This window comes from Haemorhous mexicanus, chromosome 5 (genome assembly GCF_027477595.1).
Source record: "Haemorhous mexicanus isolate bHaeMex1 chromosome 5, bHaeMex1.pri, whole genome shotgun sequence".
Taxonomy (NCBI): domain Eukaryota; kingdom Metazoa; phylum Chordata; class Aves; order Passeriformes; family Fringillidae; genus Haemorhous; species Haemorhous mexicanus.
In genome coordinates this window covers 11,898,573-11,922,257 of record NC_082345.1, presented here as the reverse complement: position 1 = coordinate 11,922,257, position 23,685 = coordinate 11,898,573, and the positions used below count along the sequence as shown (strand labels likewise).

Here is a 23,685-nt window from a genome sequence, read left to right as displayed (position 1 = left end):
ACCCTTTTATCAGATCCGTTGCCCTTCTCTGGACTGGCTCCAGCACCTCAATGTCCTTCTTGTCATGTCCTTCATGTCACAAAACTGGACACAGGAACCGAGGTGTGGCCTCACAAGGGCTGAGTACCAGGGGACAATCACTGCCCTGCTCCTGCTGGCCACACTGGTGCTGACACAGGCCAGGTGCCATCGGCCTTCTAGCCGGCTTGGACACAGCTGGTTCTTGTTCAGCTGCTCTCAACCAGCACCCTCAGGTCTTTTTCCACCAGGCAGCTTTCCAGCCACTCTCCTCCAGGTCTGTGGTGATGCATGGGGCTGTTGTGGCCCAAGTGCAGGACTTTGCCTTGCTGAACCTCATTCTGTTGTCCTCAGCCCACCAATCCAGCCTGTCAAGGTCGCTCTGCAGAGCCTTTCTCCCCTCCAACAGAGCAACATTTCTGCCCAGCTTGGTGTTGTCTGCAAACTGGCTGAGGGTACACTTGACCCCCTCGTCCAGATCTCCATACAAGGCCCTTGCTGCAAGTTCCACCTTAATATTAGCAAGCAGATAAATATTTATAATGCAAGCTTTCTTTAACTGGTGTAGATGCCAAAGGAAACTTCCACTCTGGAGTAGATTGAGTGGGATAAGGCTGTGGATGCAGACACTGGAAAGCAGGGGACAACACCACAAGGGAGCAGATGAGATCATGTAAGGATCTCATGTGTGAAAAATGCATATTTTATGATTGGCTTTTCAGAAATATTTAAATTAATATTATATGTGTTATGCTAGAAAGTTATGCTGTACTAATTTTTTTAAGTAGTGTGTTAAATATAGTTTTAGGTTATGACATAAGGTTAAAACAGAAACTATGCTATGTAGGATACTTTTTTCTAAAGAAAGGACTCGCACCGAGATAGCAGCCACAGGACACCTAAATCTTTCAGAGAAAGAGAATTTATTGCTCCCTTATCAGAAGAAACAAACTTCTTCCCACCTTGCTCAGCCACAATGACACTGTCAGGATTAAGAGGAAGAAGCTGACACTGACCAGACAGAATCCTTTGTTTGAATGGAATTTAGGCATCATGTATGAGGTGTATGAATATGCAACAGGCTATTGCTTTTTAAGGGTTAACCCTCTGTTAACGTGGGTCCTTTTTCGGGCTTATTTTGCCTAGGAAAAGGTACCCGGACTGTCTGTAACTCTTGGTTTCTATTGTCTCACATTGTCCTAATCCAAATTGTCCAAATTATTATTACTCTAATTATATTACTATTTTTATAACCATTTTATCATCATTAAACTTTTAAAATTTTAAAAAACAAGTGACTGGCGTTTCTCACATCACCTCACTTGGTTGCCCAGAGTTCCCTCCCTCCAAGAGCTCAGCAGTCAGGGCACCCACCATGGGAGAGCCAGGCTGCAGGCCAGGCTCTCTCTGAGGGATGGGGACAGCCTTTGCTGAGGGCTGCCACCTCACACAGGAGAGGCTGGGGTTCTGCTCTCTGACCCAATTAATATTTAAGTATTTCTTACCCAACATTAATTGAAAAAGGGACTAAAACTTGTTCCCTATTGCCATCTGAGTGGCTTAGCCTTTAGGCTACAGTCGTTCTCATCAGCCTGCTCAGTCCCGCAAAACACCACCTCCCAACAATGTGGAACAGCTTCATCTGCAGGAACAAAGAACCTGCCAAACAACTGCTAGGGCACTTCCTTCAGAGAAAGAATGGATTCACAAATCCTAGGACAGAGAATAAGCTGGAGCCCCAAACCTCGCCGCAATCACAGAACCAGAGAGTGGAAGGACATCACTGGGTGAGGTGGCCAGCTGGGAAACCTCTCCTTGGAAGACCCCAGTAGCTCCTACAGCAGTGCCCAACATGCAGCAACAGGGTAGTGACAGACCTCAGGCCAAGCCAGACCTTTATATGGACAGAAAACTTGACAAAAGGTAGAAACTGAAGCACGTAATGTGTGCAGAAGCTCCCAGCAGTAGATGACAACTCAATGTACAAAGGACATAAGGACAACTGTGGCATTCACATTCCATGAAAAAATCCCTTTGCCCAGGATTTTTCTCCGGGGAAGCTGAGAAGCCTGAGAGAAAAGGAAAACAATGATTATCTCATTTGCTTCTCCTGTGTTGTGCTCACATGTGGAATGTGTTTGGAGACTGTTTATCCAACAGGTGATTGTTTCATTGGATTCTGGTGTGAGCTGTTTTGTCTCATTGGCCAACTGGGGCCAGACTGTGTCAGGACTCTGGAAAGAGTCACAAGTTTTCATTATTATCTTTTTAGCCTTCTGTAAGTATCCTTTCTGTGTTCTTCAGTATAGTATAGTATTCTTTAATATAATGTAGTATAATAAAGTAATAAGTTAGCCTTCTGAGAACATGGAGTCAGATGCATCATTCTCTCCTCTGGTTGGTGGACCTGCATTTACTGTGTACTCCCTACATTGTACAGATGCACTATGTACCCAAATCTAAACCCAAAGCAGCAAAACAAGAATCTGAAATTGGTGTGTTTGCCTTGGTTACGCCATGACAGGGTTTTGGCTACAGGTGTTCACATTTAAAGGTTTTAGGTTTTACTCAAAATTGTAAAAGAGAAAAACCCCTAATGTTTCAGATTGAAAAAAATATAATTTCTAAATAGGAAACAGCAAATTTTGATTTAAACCATGTTTAATATAGAAAGTCCAGTTCTTAATATATAACTTTTTAGATGAAATCCAGCTTGAAGACAATGACTGTAAATTTTTTCTGATTTCAAACATCAGTTCCCCTCAAAAAAATCCAAGCTACCATGCCCACACATTATCCAATTAGCATGAAGTGCAAGATTTTTGTACTGCAGAAGCAAATAATTGTTTAGCTCTTGATTTCAAGGGCAGCACAACTTCACCTTAGACATTTTTTTTCACCTGCTTTCAGAAATAATACATCACGAATTTCTATTTTTCTCTACCCCCACTCTTCCACTGCCCTCTTCCCTGTTTTTGCCCTCCAGACACCCAGGTACGTGCTGTTTCCATGGCCCATTAATATTGCCATCACATCAACCCCCCTGTTCATCTGTTATCTCATGGGCTGCAGGTACCCAGGTGCCAATTTCTTTGTGCAATCCCCACAGCTGTGGCTTTTTAGTAGGGAGCCTGTGAGTTTTAACCCTTTTCTTCCTGGCTTTCTCCTTGTCACTAATTTTAATGGGAAGAAAGAGCTGATCCATACATGCCAGCCCCTTCAGACACCAAGACATTCACCTACCCACTCCAAACAACTCATCAGCCTATGTTGAAACACCTACAAACCTTGAACCATCACTCATCTCCATTTTCTACACTGTCACCTGCTTCAGTCTTTGCCTCATTCTCTTTCCCCTCCATTGCCACTTGTTTTTAGTCAGATGCTCAGCTCCAAGGTATTCAGCCTTCCCAGGATGGAAGAGTATATACAGACATCACCTCTATATGGAGATTTCCTGTTTCTGGGCATGGAAAACTTTCTCCAGCTTCTGAGCTGGGTCATCTGGGCTTTCATAACCACCTCTGCCAGTTATCAGCTTCTCAAGGTGGTGATTACGTCTCTATATACCAATAAAATACTTATGGTTATCATGAGAAGAGATTTTTCTCTACTGCTACAAATGAGAAAAAGTTATACATCTTCCAACTGTAAGTGAACAGTGCTTTTAAATAGGCAAAAAGCAGACTCTGGAAAATTAGAAAAGGGTAAAAGATTGTTTTTAAAAGATTTTTTTACAGAAAAATATTTTTTAAATATTTATAATAAATGAGAGCTATTTGTACACTATTAGAGAAGGTTATATGATCTAATAACCATAATGATCTCTCCATACAGAGAGGCCACCACCATGAACTGTATGATGCCTAATACAGAAACTTTGTAAATCTAGTCTCTGACTGCTAAAATATTATCTCTCTGGTCTCAGTTTTAAAATCTGTATAGTTTTGGTTCAAACTAAACAGCCTACATTTCCTATCTGAGGTCTTGGTGGGAGAAAAAATTCTACCAGCTTTTCAAAATGTATATTTTATTTAGTTAGGTGATAGTTAATAAGATTCCTATCCAACTCTAGGGATTTTTATTACATCAAAAATAAAGCTGGTGGTGTTTTACTCTTTTAATCATTTTAACATGAAGTAGAAATCTATCTATGTTCAGAGACTGCTGGTTCATTAATGCCCGTGAGGGTAAAGCACATGATCAAGTTCTCAGAAAACCATATTTTCCAAGATAGGGGTACTGAAATCAGTTTGTTTGGTTTTGCAGTCTGAGGTGCATAATTCTGCAGAGATCTGAGCCTGATACATTCCCTTTTATACCAAGGGAGATCCAGGTCAAGCTGCCCTGCAGACATCAGCTGTGACTGCAAGGCAGATACTTGCTAAAAGTTATGAATTTTTAAACTCCAGGACTATGGAATTCCCAGGACTGCTAAAACCCATCAGCATTCATGGGAGTGTATTTTGCTGGTTCAGAAAATGCTCATACACATTCACAGGACTATGGATTTCTGTGCAAATTCAGAGAGCACAATGAATTCATCAGATAACTCCCAGGACAGGCTGGAGAGTGGAGAAGCACTGAGTGTTATTATTTAGCAGTGTGATACCAATAACAGAGGTCATTTTTTGAAAACTCACCTATCAGTCTTCAGTATCCTAAGTGGATGAGTGCATGGAGAAACTACCATACATTTGTGTCATCCATGCAAAAACTGTTCCCAGAACCACACAGCAGTTATTCAAAACCTTTCTATTAAGACTGAAGGTGAAAGGAATTACTTTTTTGCTTGTTTGTTTAGTTTATAAAATATTTTATTAAGGCCTAAAATCAGCCATAAAGCATGTTTTTCTTGAGGGGAAGACATATAGGGCAGAAAGGGGAAAAGACAGGATACAATCAGGTAACTTCTGTCCAGAATCTACCCATCTATCTTTGCATCATTCAGTACAGAGGCCCACATAAAAATTATATTTTTTCTTCCTCTTCCTTTTTTTTCTCTAATTAGATTCCCAGATTTACTGCCTAAAGAGACAAATTGCTTCCTCATTGTAGCAATCCACCCACACAGCACCTAATTCTGGTTTTACCCCAAAACATACCAGACACTTCATACTTTTTTTCCCCTCACCTTTGTAGCTGTCAAGAATTGGGGTAAGTTTAGTCTGCTTTTTCCTGCTTGCAGGAGGCAGAACCAAGCAGACAAATTCATAAACACTTACAGGAGAAGGTCATGTCCTTTCAGCAGGCACTTGGATATCACAGCCACAGGACCAAGGGATACCAGGCTGAGCGCAAGTGAGAATCCTTTGAGCACAAGGTGAAATACCAGCATAATTCAGTGTGAAAAGGTCACAAAGAGACTGAGGTAAATGCCAATCACCCCCTATCTCTTATTACTATTCAAGTAATTAATCATAATAGCATGTGGGGGAATCAACTGACAGCACTAATTCCATGTATGCTTTGTACATTGATTGTAGTAACACAAAATTAAAGTTCCACCTAGTCAAGGACTTGATACTTGGGATACAACATCATCTTAGTAATAACAATCAGTTTCTCAGCCTTATTTTTACTCGAGTAAATTCCTTTATTGCACTTTAATTAACTACTATGGCTTGATTCTATTTAGCATTAGAGCAGGAAATAATTGCAGGTGGCTTCACACTAGCAGTTACCATTATCACCAAGGAAACGAGGACAATCAATATTCCAGGGAGGACAGGTACTGAAACTGCCTCCTGAACAAACTGCAGATCAATAACCACGATGGAAAATGGAAGGGAGATTTGCATTTGAAGGAGTCCCAGAGGAAAAGAATGGAGTACAAAGACAAATATGCATTTTTTTCTAACTTGGTTGTTCATTTGTGTCTGAACCCCAAGTCATCAGGGCCTGCAAGCTAAACCAAACAGGTAGGGCTGTCAGCAGCTCCTTGTCTAGCAACAAAAAGATTTTAGGATAGGATTTTAGGACAAGCAGATCAAAAATAACTAAAATTAGATTTGATTTTCTTTTGTTAACAACTGCAATAGCAATCACAATCACATATTTTAATTGGAATATGGGAACAGCTGGCACTTCTTCCTGAAACCTGACCTGTATTATGGGCAAGTGCAATAAAAATGTTCAATGGGATTAAAGGCCTCAGTTCCAGGGATACCCTGTTCCAGGGCTTTCTGTAGGCTAAAAGGATGCTATTCCATCCAGCTACGAAAAACATGTTAACTGTTAATATTAACGAATTAATGCATTAAGTAATCACTTTCCAGATTCACATAGGAAATATCTCTTTCAGCAGCTGGACAGTGGGGAGAATCCCTATGTCTAAGTATTCCCAGGGAATGCAGGCAAGATGTGGGCTCATTTCCAAGTGCTGCCTTCCCCTGCATGTAGTTGTTCTGTTGCATTCCATAATTTCGAGATTCCAATGGGGAAAAAGGCAAGTTATTAAATGTTACTTAATTCTCCATCAAAATTATTCAATGTCTCATATGGTCAATTATTACACCTGACTTCCTTACTGTTACCCATTTTCTAAGCATGAGCATGCATTTTAATTTTGCCTTACATTAGAAGAAAACCAGCAAAAGCTTCATCTAATTCTAGGCAGTCCAGAATACCTGAGAAATTACATAAATGCTGAGAAAGAGAAGAGATGCATGAATATTAGAACAGTGCAGAAAACGTGTTTATGTAAAATTCGGTACTATAAAATACAATGCAAAATGCTAAGGGTGCTTAGGAATTACAGCTTCTTGAATTGGGTTTTATTATATTTTTAGGGTGGTGGTGGTGTTGTTTAAACCCAACAAAAGTTATATTTTATAACATAACTAAATTGTAGCCTTCCCAGGCCATGTCTCTGTTTCTGGGAATATCATAGACTGGGAGGTGAGCATTTTAATTTCCTGTAATATTTTGTTTACTCAGAGCCATGTTATCTGTGATACCCTAAAGAAATTCAGCCCCATTTACCTCTTTCAAGTCTTGGACAATAGCAGTGAGCCTCTCATTCTCTGCCTGAACGTTGGTGACCACAGCCCTGCTCTGCTTGAGCTCGTTCTGCATCTCCAAAATCTTGCCCAGGTAGTAGGCTTCCTTTGATGCAGACTCCTGGAGAAGAGTCTCTTCCCGCGTTTCCCCATCTTCAGCCACTTTGCGGTGAACGGAGAAGGACTGGCCAAAAGCCTGCAAGGGGAAAACAGAGCACAGTAAAAACCTCCTGAAGCAACAATTATCAACAGTAGAACAATTAGAACAATTATCAACAGTACAGAGCAGCTGCACAGCCAGCAGGAACGGGATAGATCTGCAAATCCCAAACTCTGACCTAATAAACACTGTCCCAGCAGCTGAGGCCACCATCCTACCCAGCTGGAATGAAGCATCTTGAGGCTGCTCCCATTTGCAGTCTAGATTTATGGCCCCCATCCAGTTGACCACCACTGAGCTCAAGATGGTGCTCTGCTAACTGGCCATTAATTAGTGCCAGTGTTTAATCCTCCTGCACAAGGTCAGCCCCTAATTCATCAACTCCTTTCCTCTCTGGTTCCGCAAAATAAACGCGTGGTTTGTTTTGGCTTCAAGAGCATAAACAGCTGACCAATCTCACTGAATTGCTTTCCATTTCCAACAGCCTTTTCCTATAGGAGCTCATCTTCTGGTATGGAACAATGTTCCTGGAAGAGCTGAGAATCAAGCAGTGGCCATCTACACCTCTGGGATGCTAAACACAGACTGTGTGAGCCCTTTCATCTCATTTATACTCAGTGGTTTTTGCTTCTGTTGGATATTTAACTGTTTGAGAAGTGTTTAAATAGAGAGAGAATTTCAGTGCTTGTCTTCATGTTACTGGCTTATACTGATCGATTTAATAAGACAGTATTCCTCAGTGACCATTTCTGATGTTATTTTTGACAGCTCTGGAGCAACCTGGAAGAAAGCAAACTACAAGCCATGATAAAAGACATGATGGAGGTATCATTTAACTACAAAAAATGGGGGGAAAACCCAGCAATAATACAATAACATTAAAAAAATGTAATAAAATAATAGACACAAAAAATAAAAATAGCAATAAAATATAAAATAAAATAAAAGCAAAACCAGATTTGAGTCTATTACCTTTTTTAAAAAGACACTTAGTTGAAAATGATGCGACCTGATTCTGGAGAAAGACAAAAAAGGGCTTCTAATGTGAATAACATTTAGCCTAACACAGGCAGAAGTTCTCCCACGTATCTTAAATCCAAGTGAACACACCCGAAAGACCACCATTATTTTTTTTTCTCCTAATATGTGAGAGAAATTTGAGTCATGGTAATATGCTATTTCAGTGAAAAATTATCCCTAAAAGCCTCATTTCTACCCAGTTCTCCAAAACCACAGCACACATTTGTACCCACTGTAAGCCGTGGCCTCCTTTGCCTTGCCAAATTAAATCCATTGTTTTACTGCTGCTATTTATAGTCTTTCAGAACATGTTCTAAGCTTTACTGGCAGTAGAAGTGAAGCAACCCTTAGAAACTTCAAAGTAAAACTCTCTTCAAAAACTTCTCAGCTTTTAAGTCTACTTCACTTGGAGAATCCTGTGAACTCAGCATTAAAGGATTCTAAAAATATTCAATAATGTATTAACCCAGCTGTCTTCTCAAAAAGCTGTAAGTGACTGAAATAGCAAGCATCAGCAACTTGCCAAATAGGATTTTCCAAATAACAAGAAATTCAATTAAATGAAACTTAAGCACTGATATCTGTGGATCTAAAACAACTGTTTTGGGAACACTGCTAATAAATTATCTTCCTCTACATACTTATGGCTCACTTTTCCTACTTTGAGACTGAGCAAAAAGCACCAGTCAAACAAAGACCCTACAAGACAAATGTAAAAGGGGTAAAATCAAAACACAGCAGAAGAGCAGGACTTGCAGGGGTGGAGAAGCTCATGAATAAATGTTACCTGGAGCCCTCCCTCTATCAGAGAGCTACAGTTCAACACCAGTACACAGCGATGACAGCCTTCCAGATGCAGACCAGGTTTTCCCTAATGTACTTTGAAGGTGTACTTTTAGCATATGTGATGTTTGAGAACAGCTATGAATATAGATTTTGGGGACAGTGCACAACATCGTGGAAAATTACTGTGTACCTATCACCTTCACATTCTCTGAAAAATCCCTTTACCCAGGATTTTTCTCCTGAGAAGCTGAAAAGCCTCAGAGAAAAATGAAAACAATCCTTATCTCATTTGCTTCTCCTGTGTTGTGCTCATGTGGAATGTGTTTGGAGATTGTTTAATTAGATTCTGGTGTGAGTTGTTTTCACTCATTGGCCAGCTGGGGCCAAGCTGTATTAAGACTTGGGAGAGAGTCACCAGTTTTCATTATTACTTTTTAATCTTCTCTAAGTATCCTTCCTGTATTCTTTAGTATAGTTTAGTATTCTTTAATACATTATAGTATCATAAATTAATAAATTAGCCTTCTAAGAACATGGAGACTGATTGATCATTCCTTCCTTCATCTGGGGGTAACCCAAATACAATATGTAATCCACATTTCTTTCTACCTATGACCACAAAAAATATATAAACTTTTTTTTTCCTATGAAACCAGTTTGAACACTACTGTATCACAGAATGGGTCAGGTTAGGAGGGAACTCTATGTGTCATCTAGTCCAACTTCCCTGCTCAAGCAGGGTGATCCCTGAGCACATGGCACAGGATTGCATCCTGATAGTTCTTAAATAGCTCCAGTGAGGGAGACTCCATAAACTCTGGGCAATCTGCCCCAGTGCTAAGTAACCTGTGTAGTAGAATTTCTTAATAATTTCTTTGATGGTCAAGCCTATCCCAACTCATCCATATCAGAATATTTCTTTCTTAAACTGCTATCAAGATGTTAAAATCAGAGGAAGGAAAGCAAGCAAACATAGTTCACTTTTGATATTGATGGTAATTATGCAGATCAATGCAACAAGGAGATGAACATGAAATACCTTTTAATTATAAGCAAGCAAAAAGTTCAGCTTCTCTATTTCATAGCCTGGACAGAACACCAAAAGGTTTAAACTTTCCAGACATGTCCACTTAAAGTCTTCCATGAGATTGATCACTTTTAAATTAAATCACATATCAATACTTTTCAGCTGGTAGCCAAATATTTGCTCTATTTTGATTTCATATTTTAACAATTTGCTTAATACATTTACTTATCTATAAGACCTTACAACCTTGTTATGATGTGAAATATTTCAAGTAACTGTGCTCACATGAGAAGGTGATGACCTGGACTGCAAGTTAAAGGAGTTCACTTGGAATTGGGTCACGTGCTGGATACAAAATGGTTGGCTGAATAGATCTTATAGTGCTGAATATGTGGGAATACCAGCCTGCCATGGAAGCCTGAGTGGAGAAACAGCTTTCCTGTGACATGACACCAAGGGAGAAGAAAAACAATGCAAAAGCAAAGCAGATGCTCCCTGCATTCACCACTGAATTAGGTCTTGGTATTTTCATGGCATGGACTCAGGTATTCTGAGTAGGTGCTGTACTATGCAGTGCAGATGTATCAGTTAATTACCATTGCACTTTTCAGCATGGTACTGCTTGCTGGGACTCCCCATTAAAACCACTCAGAAATCACTATTGGTCCCCTGTTGGCTGTTGGTTTCAGCAATCACAGCATGGGGATTTCCTGACATCTTCCAGATTCAGGTTTGGACCCAGAAGGGGCTGTGTAGTCCTTCAGGGCTTCTGATTCCTTGAGAAACCCCCTCCCAGAGTGGGCACAACAGCTCAAACCATAGGCAATCAATAGCTCAAAGACTGAGGCAAGTTTACTGCTTCAACAAAGACTGTCCTAACAGAGGGCAGTCAGATTTTCACCTTACACTGGTCCCATCACTTCTCTCAAGATTTCTGTTTGGAAGGATGCTCTTGATTGAGTTAGAAGATGCTTTTTTCAAAAATCCATTGTAAAAGACAAGTAACAAGACGCCATTAAACTGTATACACATGTATCTCCTGAAACCTCAGAACTGTGTAACACTACCATGACTTTCTAAAGGCATCTTAAAATTGGAACTTGGAGAACAATAAAACAGTGATCACTACTTGAGGTTGTGATAAAGGATGGTAAAAGTGAGTGCACACAAGGAAGAGGTCAAATTTGATCATGCAGAAAGGTGTAACTTTGGAAGAAAAACACCATTTACTGTTGAACTCTAAGTAACCCCAGATAGAAATTCCAGTGTCAGAAGCAAACAAGTATGACAGAAATAATGCTGTGAGCAAAATGGGCACAGATCTACAAAGGAACAACAGAAAACTGACTGCTCCAGACATGTCATTGTTATGTGATAAATATAAACAGCAGTATAAAGCTAATGTGCAGTGACATAAAATGATGTCTAAAACAAAAATTATATTTACCACTTCAAGAAAGAAACTAAAAAGAGAAGCTAGATTTTTAATTTAGGTGTAGAAAGCAGCACACATGCAAAAGATTAGTTTAAAACTTAGGTAGGTAATGAAGGCTGCTATTTCTGAATTTCACTTTTATTTTTACTAATAACCTCCTGGGGCTGGAATTCTGAAATGCTTAACAGAAATCCATTCTTCTACTCTGGGATAATTAATAAGCAGTAAACACGACCTGACTGCTATCAGGTCAAGCAGGCAGCCTGCCTTTATGGCTTTGACACTGACTGTAGTTTTTTCTGATGCATAATGCAACAGCACAGAACTTGTTCCGATGATGACCTATCTGAGCTGCTGACTTGCTGCAAAGCAGAATCATGTATGTATTATGTATTAGTTACCTCCACATTCATAGCACAAAAGGAGGGAAAAATTATCCAAGAGGGTAGCATATTTCCTAGTCAAATGTTAGTATGGCACCACAGATGGAAAGTTTTGCTCAGGATGCTATGGGTTAATTCCAGAACAGGCCTTATTTTGTTGCACAGCTTGAATGCCCATTTATACACGAATATTCCTACAGTCATTTGCAATCCTGTGTCCCTACCTCAGACTCTTTTTTAAAGTTTACTACAGATGGGTATTTTTCTAGTGGGTTTTTTTTTTTCAAAATTCATTAACAAAAAGCTCAAGATTCTTTGAATTTTTTTTTCTGCTAAGGACCAATCAGTGGCAGACAGGACTGTGAGAAAATCCCCTCTAGAAAAGGCTGAGCAGCATCTAAGCAGGATCTGCTCCTTCCCTCAAACTCAGTTGGTACAAAGCTGCTTCCTCCACAACTTGTGATGCGGCACTGAATCTAAACCCAACATGTTTCTCAGCGCTGCAACAGCAAAACACACCCTTGCAGAGGTGACTGATGGGTTCTAGTCAGAAAGCAGATTGTATTTGCTTTCTTAAAACTTTACCAAGTTTTAGACCTCTAAATTTTGTCATAATGTAGACTAAATCTTTATGCAGCTGGCATGACCTTCTCATGTTAGCATATTCATTTAAGATGGCTGAGACAGGTCAATAGTTTCCTTTTGGAAGCCAATACTGAAGTTATTAAAGCCCTCAAAAGCAAATACTTGGCACATTGCAATCAAAACACAGGCAGATGCATGCTTAATGATGACAGAAGAAAAAAATTAATAGGCATTGTGTGGATAGTGCATGTGAGATGGACAGCACATGCAGGGAAGCAGATTGAAAACTCAAAACCAGATTGAGAACACAGCCTGAATCAGCATGGGCTTATAAGCAAGAAAACTAGATCATGAACTTCTAGGTTGACAGGCTAGCTGAAAACAGCTAATTGCCTGATTCCTCCTGTGTTCAGCAAAGCAGGATACTGAACTCTTCTGCAGAGGCAGAAGACTGAGCATCTACCTCATTGCTAATTTAGCTTTCAGCTAAGAACATGAAACAAGGTTCCTAGACTTAACCTGTTCCCCAGTCAAAAGGAATGAGACAATTGATCAAAATTCCATTGTACCCAAGCACCTGGCTAAGCACTGGGAGTTTCAAAATTTCCAGACTCAAGATGATCAGTTTTATGCTCTATGGAACAAAAGATGAATGGGATTTTTGTGTGTTTGAGTTTTATTTTCTTAATGCAACAACATACCTTTGACTTCACAGACCCCATCTTGCAGAAAAAAAAAAAAAAGTTAAATATTTTGCAGTCAATATGAAGCAAGTTAAGAAACTGGGGGTTTCTTATCTGTTCTCACACCAGCAGTCTGCCTTTTGAAAATGGTGAAAATTAAAATTTAAAGGACACTTTTTTCAATTCATGTTTTGCTATAGATAATTGAGGAAGCTCAGGTTCCCATTTGAAAAGTGTAGAGGGGAGTATCTGCTGCTGAGTGAAAAGGATGTTGGAATAGATCCATTCATGATCTGAAATAAAAGATACTATGGTTATGATAGGACAAGAGGAAACCACCCCAAGCTGTGCCAGGAAAGGTTCAGATTGAACATCAAGAATGTCTTCACTGAAAAGGTGGTCAGGCATTGGAACAGGCTGTCCAGGGAGGTTGTGGAATCACCACCCCTGGAAGTGTTTAAGAAATAACTGGACATGGTGCACTCAGTGGTATGGTTTAGTTGACATGGTGGTGTTTGGTCAAAGTTTGGATTTTACCTTAGAGATCCTTCTCCAACCTCAATGACTCTATGAGCATGGTACAGGCAACTGAGAAATCTATAAAGGATGCTTGAAGAAGCTACCACCTAAAGGCAAAAAGCATTTAGCTTTATCTCCAAATACCAGCTAATTAATTCAACTCTATGCAATAAAAATGCAAATGCTGTTGCAATGATAAAGTCACACAAGTCAATATCTGCATAAGAGATTTCACTTGCAAAAGGGACTTGCAAGCCAAGGTGATGGAGGTTTTACCCCTGCCAGAAATGCTAAGGAGATCAGATACATGGAAAACATAACTAATCCTGAGTCTATTTACTGATGTAGAGCAGTAGGACAAATGTCAACAATTCATAGGCTTCTCCCCAAGGACTATTTGGGTAAAAGAATGAACAGCACAGATGCTTCTGTTTGTTCTCAGTGGATCCCTTCAGTATCTACAGTCCTCTTGAAATTCTTATATCAGATGCTAATCAACAAAGCCTTCAGAAAACACAGAGAGATTTATATTCAGCTCAGCTACAGACACAGCCATGCTCCTGCAGTCCCAGTACACAGTGTGCTGATTTCCATCAATATGTGAGGCCTCAGGCAACCACTCTGCCTTTTTATAAATAAGGAACAAAACCACTCCTAAATGTGATGGTTAGGAAATATTTATAGAGAAGAAGAAATCTCTGCCATGAAAATGAGCATTCAATGCCAATATCCATTGTTCACCTGCAATCCAGCAAAAGGGGGAGTGAATAAGAATTTCCATTTAATTGCCTTTAACTGCACTCTAGATGAGGATTTCAATTCCCCAGCCCTAAGCATTCCCTCCAGGCACAGAAAACACAAGAAGAGGGAAGCTTGTAACAAAGAGCACCACTTATCTACAAGGCAACAAATTAGTTTCATGCTGGTAATTCTAAAGCAGCTCTGTTCAATATTCCTATGGCCAATAATTAAATTATTTCTATAAACAAAATAATTCATATCTTGTTAATGAAACATAAGGAGGCTTACAATTTTGCACAAATTACTATCAGACCAACATCCAGCTATTACAAAATTTCAATTAAAACCAGTAGAAGCACTACCAGAACAAGCATGTAACACTATAAAGAGATTTTTAATTTTTTTTAAACAAAATGTGCCCAAAGGCAGAGGTAGAAACCAGCCTTCCACTGAGACCTTATTACATTTGCACTGAGCACCAAAATCCCATTTTTACAAAACCTTAATTTTTTCTTTTCTAACCGATTTTCTTCTCTTTTTCCAACTATGAAATGACTGAAATAATTGCAGTTCTCTCTCCCGTGCTTGCTTGAATAAAGCAGCAAAGAATCAATGCCAAAATGCAGTTCTTTAGGAGTTGCCAGCCTGCTGGGACATTCCAGTTATTTCACATTAGCTCCCCATATGTAAACTTACATTCCATAGTCAGACCACATTAATGGAGCATTTCAGGAATGGTCTAAGCAAAGTCATGCCAGTAGTGAATAACAAGAACAACCCAGTTGCTTGGTGAATCAACTGAAGGGGGACAGAATAGAGAGGCAAACCCTCCTCAGCAGTGCACAGGAAAAGGGCAAGATACAAGGTCACAATCTGACACCAAGGAAATACAGTGAAAACAAAGGAAAATCCACCCTGAGAGTGGCATGGCAGCAAAATAAGTGCCCAGAGCACCTGTGTACCCTCCATGCTTGGAGACTTTCCAAACTCAGGGTCTTGTCTTTGAACTTAACTTTGAACCTCAGTCAGGTGATGGACAAGATCACCTTCAGGAACCTCTTCCAAACTAAATTCCACTCTGATTCAGGGAGCAACTCTCCGTGCTGGAAGGACTGGCAGACACTGCACTTCCCATGGACCATGCAGCTGAAAGAGCCATGACTCACAGCTGGCCATTTCCTTAGGTATCTTCAACACCAGCCTAAAACTGGAGATGACCAAAAGCAAGACCAATGTGGTTTTACTGTAATAATCAAATCTGATTATTTTAATGGAGCATACAGATATGAAGTTTTAAGGCCAAGAACACAAAGGAACCTGGAATTTTAACTACTTGTGCCACCAGCACCCTCAACAAATTTTATTGCAGCAATCATAAAAATCTGACCCTGAGAATAAGGCTCCATCTAATCCAAATTCATAGTAACAAGGGAAGATGAGTCTTGGGCCTATAGCAGTCAGGGCAGAAAAAGGTCTGAAAAAATTCTTCCAAAATAAGAATTTCATTAACAACTATACTTACAGAATACATGTTTTCTGTATATCCTACTAAAGTAATCACACTCATTAAATTTAAAGCCTTAATTTGCCTGGAAACCCTTACACTCCTATTATCTGCAGCTCTTTGTGTGAATTGCCAGCACAGCAGTTCTGATTACTCCATAGGCAATTAATAAGAATTAACTCTCTCCTTGTGATCACACATGACTCAATGTCAGCATGTGGAAATCAGAGTTGTGCTCAGCAAGTACCTTGGACAATGGAACACAGGGAAAGAGCTGCACATTCCCATTCCTGGAGATGGAGTGTAAGCTGGCAGGAGGCACACATTAACTTTTGGAACAATAATTTTTTAAACCAAACGTTTGAAAGGAAAAGGACTATCCAGAGATTTCTGCTGCTTCAGGCATTTACAGAAACTCCTAAAAAGTTAAGTTGGAAAAACCTCTAAATAAAAGCATGCCATTCAGAACAAGAAGCCAAAATTACAGACCTATCACTTATTTTCAAAGGAAGGTTTAGTTAGAGTGCTGCCAGCCACAGAATTACCACAGGGAGCCTTATGCTTCCATTGGCATTGATCAATGCAGTGCACACAGCTGTTTCACAGAATGCTCTTGCAGCTGGGTGCTCACTGCAAGTTCTGGATAATCTCATGTCTCCAGAGCAAGTGAATTTTTAAGGTACACGGTGATACCAGGTACTGATAATCATGTTACAACAAGAGTTTGCCTATTCAACCCCCTCAAAAATGTAGGCTCAAAGAATGGGATTGCCATAAATTGTTCCACTGCAATGCTCAGAGAGCTTTAATTCATTTTGCATGGACTAAGAAGAAAAAACACTAAACAAACACAAAATACCCAATTCAAAAAAAACCTGTCCATTTATCCAACCATAGCTAGGACAGCAATGAAAGGAACTTGGTGCACACTGCTGGCCAGAAGATCTGTTCAGGAGGAGAGAGGGATGTGTGTGACACAGGAGGCTGCGTGAGAAGGTGGAATGCCTGGCACTGCTCCAGGCACTGCTGCACCCACACGTGTCTGTCTCAAGCCAACCCAACGAGAAATTGAAGAAGACAGACTGTGCCCCACGCTGTGCATTTGTAAACCTACATGTCCAACTACAGCAGGGCTCCAGACTGATCCCATTTGTCAGCCCAACACAAGCAAAAGGCAGCCATCCAACAAAGATTTGGCTTTACAAGTAAGAAATCTGCAACCCAAGCCATGTGTCCAGCCACAGCTTCCCCAGTGCTTTTGCTCAAGGCTCAGCTCTCCCTGCACTACTTGCCTTTTCCTGCATGAACACAGAGGAAGTCATCTGCAGAGAGGATGGGATTTGAAAACCACACACAGAACAATGAGACCAGGAATCAGAGGCAACATCCAGGGTTGCAGCCATGTTTATTTGGCTCCTGTCTTAGGTCAATTAAAATCTTAAGTAGTTGCCAGCCTCATTCCCTGACACTGTCAAACACATAACACTGCCTGAGGATGAAAACTCTTGTTTGTGAAACATTGTCTCTCAGTGAGCAATTTGCAAAGGATAACAAGTTTAAGAGGATAATATGCTTTTGCTTTGTCAGCAGCTTTGTCTCAGGGTGCCCTATCTTCCCGACAGCAAGATAACCACAGAAGCCTACACAAATTGAGTTTCCATAGCTTACCTAGTTCTACTGAAAGAGTGACCAGAGATTTCACTGGCTTCAGTGAAACCCAGATTTTCCCCTTGGGTATTTATTTCTGGATGATATATTGTATTATGGCTCCTGATTCACTGCATTTGCTCACGTAGAAGTTGCCAGCAAATTACAAACCTTTTAAACAACAAACTTTTGAAAATCAGCAAAACCTGTCACTCTGAGCTCTTTTAGCAGCCACTTTATCTTCACAGAGGCTTTCAAAACCACTTCAGCATCACCAGGATTTTCCCTCTAGAATCTAGCTTTTTCACAGCAGCAGTTTTCATTAAATAGGAAGGCTTCTCTCCTCCCTTGACACTCATCCACGGGAGCGTGGCTGGTGTATCAGTGGCACAGAGAGAACACCACCTCAGCCAGCAGCCAGCTGGGGGTGCTTAGCTGGCTGCCCAAAGCTGTCCCGCCGGGATGCAGGAGCTCTCCCTTTCTTTTCCAGAAAGGAAGGTTTCACACATCCCTGAACCTGATACTTAGCACGCATCCCAGCAAAGGGTGATGGCCATTTGCACAACTGCAGCAGCAGAATGCAAATATCAACGCTCCCTACAATGGACATAGATGGCTTCCTACTTTTCTAACGAGATGTAAAGCAAAACAATTAACATCAGCGCCAGTGAAGTACAAAAAGATATTTATAGGTGTCTGCACATGTGCTCACATGCACACCAAAGGAAACAGCAGAACAGGGGTTACAAGGAAAGTTTGCAATTATTTGCTACAATATTATAAATGTGATTTCACATTAAAGAAAATGATGAACAAGCCGACCCAAAGATATGGTGCTAAGATAATGAAGAAAAGGAGTGAAACCATAACATATCCAGATAAAGACAACTGTGACACTCTTCTGGAGGAATGAAATAAAATATAATGCATAATACCAAACCTGCCATACACTCCTAATGCACAAAACTAGTTTGTCATAACCAGTCAGAAAGACGCATGCTAAGGACCTGATGTCCCTGTCCCTTATCACAGAAATGCTCCTGATGTGACCACCTGTGCACACACACATGTGTTCTTGAGAGTAAGAATGCATAGAAGTGTGAAAGAATGAAATCTGTAAAAAATAGGAGTGCAGGTAGATGGAAGTCAGACATCTGATTCATTCTGCAAAATCAGCAACACCTACACACTCCATAAGGTCTCCAGAAGGACAAATAGTTTGCCCCACTTGGGATATGACTTTTTTGTAAGTTTATGGTTAGAGAGCCAAAATATTTTTAAAGACCCACTGTAAGACCTCTTCATATTACCAGAAGTACACTGGCTCACCGGGCAGGTAACACAGTGAGTACTTTGTCAAAAGCACACCTCACAATTCACAAGTTTTAATTCATTCTCCAATGTTGTAGTGAGTGGTGAAGCTGAAAAACTGCAGTCTGGAGTCAGTGACACACAACTTTTCTTCCTTTTCACATGTGTGTGGTCCCTGTAGCACATCACACCAGCCTGCCATGGCAGACCAACCACCACTGCTGCTCCTGTGCATGCCTCAGATACTGTGTGGCTGCTCTACACAATATTATAATCAGGGCACGCAAAATCAACGTGCATATGTATAATATACACTCAATTGTAAGTCTGTGTAAATGCACTGTCATGTTCTTGAAATATTATATGCACCCTGTACAAGAGCTATCATTCCACTGATAGAAAATAGTGGAGCAAATCATCCAAGAGAATTTTCAAAGCAAAGCCCATCTTCCAAATTTGACCACTATCAGCGATTGATGAACATGTGTTATGATTGAGACCCTCTAAGAATTCCAGGTGAGCAGAAAGGCTGGTGACACTGACCATGGATGGAAGGGACACAGGATGCTCTGTGCCATCCTGGGCTCACCCAATGCCACAGCAGGCAGGGTCCCAGCATCAGGAGGGATGCAAGATTCCTATCTCTCACTATAATTCCCATCTGCCATTGGATAACTTAGATACCCAATGGCTATTTATATTTCTTACCCAGATCCCAAAAGAACCAGGATCACCTCAGTGCAAAACAAACTGTAAGCAATTTCCATTTATTGTTAGCCTCTCATACCCTGAGTTATGAAACACTTCCATTACTGAAAAAGCATTTCTAATCTACATGTGTAATCTATACTGTATCATATCTGATGACTCTTTAGATTAAAAAATACTATTACAACATGACACCTGACAGGGATGCAGCTTGCTATAGGGATGCTCATTTTCAATTCATTGCTTTACAAAGAGCTTTTCAAGAGAGTCAGACAAATCCACATTGGAAAGATATGTCAGTTAATTGAAGTATTTCACATTTGAGGGGAACAAAGAGCTCCCTGTTGACTCCCACTTTGAGGCAATTCCTGAGAGATTTGATGGTTTCTTTTCTGTTTGTCTTAAACTTGAACCTCTGAGCTGCTGCACGTCTATGAGTTAATTTGTAGGGAGCATACATCATTGGAAAAAGAAGCACTAAGTGAAAAAACAGTGTCATCAAACAACAAATTTCAGAGATATGAGTGGATTTTTTGGATTCATAGATACTCCCTTGAGTCAAAATATCATTGCAACCACTTTTACTATTGGGAATCTTAAGCCAGACTTCTAAAAACAGTGGTAACTTCATACAAAATCTGTGCAGATGACATTTCAGTCAAACTTCAATCAGCATAGCTTAGAAGGAAAAAATCAGGGAACAAAGAACAGAATTAACTATTTCTCATAAATTTAAAGTATAAAGTTAGCATACATTTCTGCCCTAATGCAAATTTAAAAGGCCATCAATATGGAGAATTCAGACTTAAAGTGCTAGATCTCTGAAAATAAAACAATTAGAATTCCAAGGGAAAAAATGAACTCAACACATCATGACTCTGCTGCTTAAGACAGAAATAGCACAAGGACACTGTGCTGTGTACCTGCACATACACCTAACTGCACACCAGTGCTGGTGATTCCAGAACACTCCAAGATGCAGATTGATTTATTGCCAGATGAAGAATTGTTTGCACCTGCTGGGTTAATACAACAATCATTTTGAAAAATCATTAGCCTGTGGAACCATACTTATCATACATCAAAACTATGATAAACACTGACCACGGAAAGGAGTAAAACTACACTTCATTGATCTAAGGACCCACAAATTAATGAACTACACCAGTTATGTCAACTTTTCTCCTAATTTGAAAAGCAGCACTGCGTTCATGGGGCTGTCAAAGTATAAATTCAAGGTCACCAGCCACCAGGAACCACTGGAGGGATCCCTGGGAAAAGGAACACATGTGCCAATGGGAGGAAATATATGCTAATAAAATTACTCTGAGGAAATGGTTATCATAGGAATCTTTCTTCCAGGAAAACCTATTGTGAAAAATGCCAATCACTTATTTTCAATTTTTAAAAGTTTAATAGTAATAAAATAGTTTAAAAATAGTAATAAAAATCAGAGCAATAAGAATTTGGACAGAGTTCAGACAATAAAGGACAATAAAAAACAAAGAATTATGGAAGTCCAGGTGTCTGGCACTTTGCAATAGAAACACATTCTGCTAACAAAGGATTAACCCTTAAAAGCAATAGCCTGTTGCATATTCATATATCTCATACATGATGCAAACATTCCTTTCAAACTAGGGATTTTTCTGTTTATTGTCAACTTCCCCCCCTCATCCTGTAAATCAATCACCTTGGTCCCCACGAAGTCTGGCTTTTCCTGATAAGGAGGCAGTAATTCTTCTCTTAGGATTTTGGTGTCTTGTTGCTGTTATCTCTATGCAAAGAACTTCTTGGTTATCTTATCCATTCCTTGAGCTAATTACAAGAAGTATCTTACATCACATAGTTTCTATTTTAATATTATGCTATAGCCTAAGAACTATATTTACCACACTACTTAAAAAGATTAATACAACCTAACTTTCCAACATAACACATACAGTATTCACTTTAACATTTGCAAAGAGCCAATCATCTAATAATCCTTTTTTCACACCTATGAACACGTATGTAAAAACCAGCACAGGAACAGGAGCCTTTTCTGTCCTCAACATGTACAATATTACAGAGGAAATATTCCCTCATGCATCCAGCATTGAATAAACAATTCCCGCTTTTTAATGCTAATTGGTGTTAAGGAATTCTTTTTACCAATTTTTGGTAACTATTTTTTTTATTTAGAAGACTGTCCAAGATTCTAAAACTGCTTTGAAAATAGCAACTCATTGGGGTTTTTTTAGGGTTACTCAATCCATTTTTGCTAACATGCTCCAAGTAAATTCATGCAGATCTGTTTGGTAGAGCATGTTCCAGCACTGCCATCTCACAGCTGAGAAACACAGGCATGTGACAAAAACATGCCCAGAGACATCACAGGAACAGCCACAAAGGAGAGAGAAATCAAGGATCCAGAACCTCCTCACAGCCATGTCTAGGGTAAAACCCACCACGTATTCTAATGACAGAGAGATGAAAAAGTTAATGGAAAACGGGCCAAAAAAAGAAAAACCAGCCATGTAATATAGCAGAAGGTATTTGAACTCCTGCCTTTAAAAATTCTTCTAGACAATACCTGGCATGCTGCAATTTATGACTCTAAAACTCATGGAGATACTAAGACTCAAACTGAACACATACAAGGTTTATTAGGCTGTGCTCAAAAAAAACCCCATCATGTGGGGGGATTAAAAGAAAAGCAAAATGTTCAAGTGTTTAAAATATCTGACTTCTTGGAAATACAGCCAACAATTGAGACAGCTCTGCTGTCTTAGCAGTATATTTATTATGAGGCTAGTCCCAAGGGGGTGAAAAGGTTAAATGTCTGAGCCACTATGAGAATTACAGGAGGCAGGAAACTATTTCATTAGATCCCAAGATAATCATGTTTCATTGCTGACCCTGGCAATGCAGCACAGAACACAAATATTAGAATGACAGCACACAGCAACCCTCACTGACAAATAGGTGCATTTTGAGAAAAACAGGGATTTGAGCTCTGAACTTCAGTGCAATGTAAGAGAGAAAAGTCTGGGGTTTTGTCAAGGTCAGAGTAAGAAGATAATATATTTTTTTGTGTAGAAATACTATAATGCCATTTGTTGAATGTTCTGTTGGGCTGGGCTTCACATAACAAAAAACACTGAAAATCACAGAAAACGTGGCAAGATTTCATCTTGTGATACCAGCATAAAATTTGCTTCTATTCAGGCTGAGATTACATGCTCAACATAGAGCAAGGTTTTATATGCCCCATGCTATGCAGAAGATTAGACCAAACTTTTGTGACAATTATTAAAAACTGAATGATTCTCAGTTGTAACCTACATTGCTGGAAGTATTTCCTACATAAAAAAATTCAAATGGTGGCACAGAGAAATGCATTTCTAATTAAAAAGTCATTTATTAGCTTTCTTTTAGAGGGATCACCAGTGACAGCAAGCCTGTCTAGCAACACTAATTCCTTGCTGTGGAAGAAGGTAAGTTAAATACCTTTGAACATGTTACTCAATCTAAGAAACAGCAGCACTGCACAGGAATTACCAGCCTGCTTCAGCAGGGACCTGGCCAAGTCCCTTAAATGGACTGAAGAGGCCACTCAGGTCCTGTGACAGGCCACCTTCTTGGTCCATCACACCTCTGAAAGAAACCCAAACTTTTCAACTATATTGTGACTACCACTGCGTGAAAGAGGGAACATAAAAAAAAACAAAAAACAAAGAAACAAATAAAGAAAAGTCCATTTTTCATTTCTGCTTTGATAGAAGTAACTATTTATAAACTTTTGCTTGCACTGTTTCACTGCAAGGTAGTTGGAAACATTCAAGTCATCTATATGATTGAGAGCTATGAAATTACCCAGGGGATGGTAATCTGACCAGTAATACCCTGAAAACACAGACTGAACGGTCTCCATCCTTTCTCTTGTTGCCTCAGAAAATGAGCAAAATAAATCCTCAGTTAGAAGCACAGCCACAGAAGTTGAAGGAAATTCAAAGAGCTAGATAGCAACACCTGTACATCACATCTTGTAGGACTTTAGAGCATACTTGTTCTCCTCACACTGGAACAAATAACCCAGATGCAAAAATTTTGTTACAGAGCATATTATTAAATACAGAGAGCCAGGGATCATGAGCAAAGCAGAAATGAGCAAA

The 23,685-nt window shown here is 39.8% G+C and overlaps 1 protein-coding gene across 5 annotated transcripts in view; it reads right to left on the bottom strand.

Annotated features, from left to right (window-relative positions):
• BICD1 (BICD cargo adaptor 1) overlaps window positions 1-23,685 on the bottom strand; it is a 167,598-nt gene that overhangs the window by 75,681 nt on the left and 68,232 nt on the right. For all 5 annotated transcript variants that reach the window (XM_059845911.1, XM_059845907.1, XM_059845908.1 and 2 more), the window contains exon 2: window positions 7,003-7,215. In XM_059845911.1, the coding sequence (XP_059701894.1) occupies window positions 7,003-7,215 (213 nt within the window). The remainder of the gene's footprint in view (window positions 1-7,002; window positions 7,216-23,685) is intronic.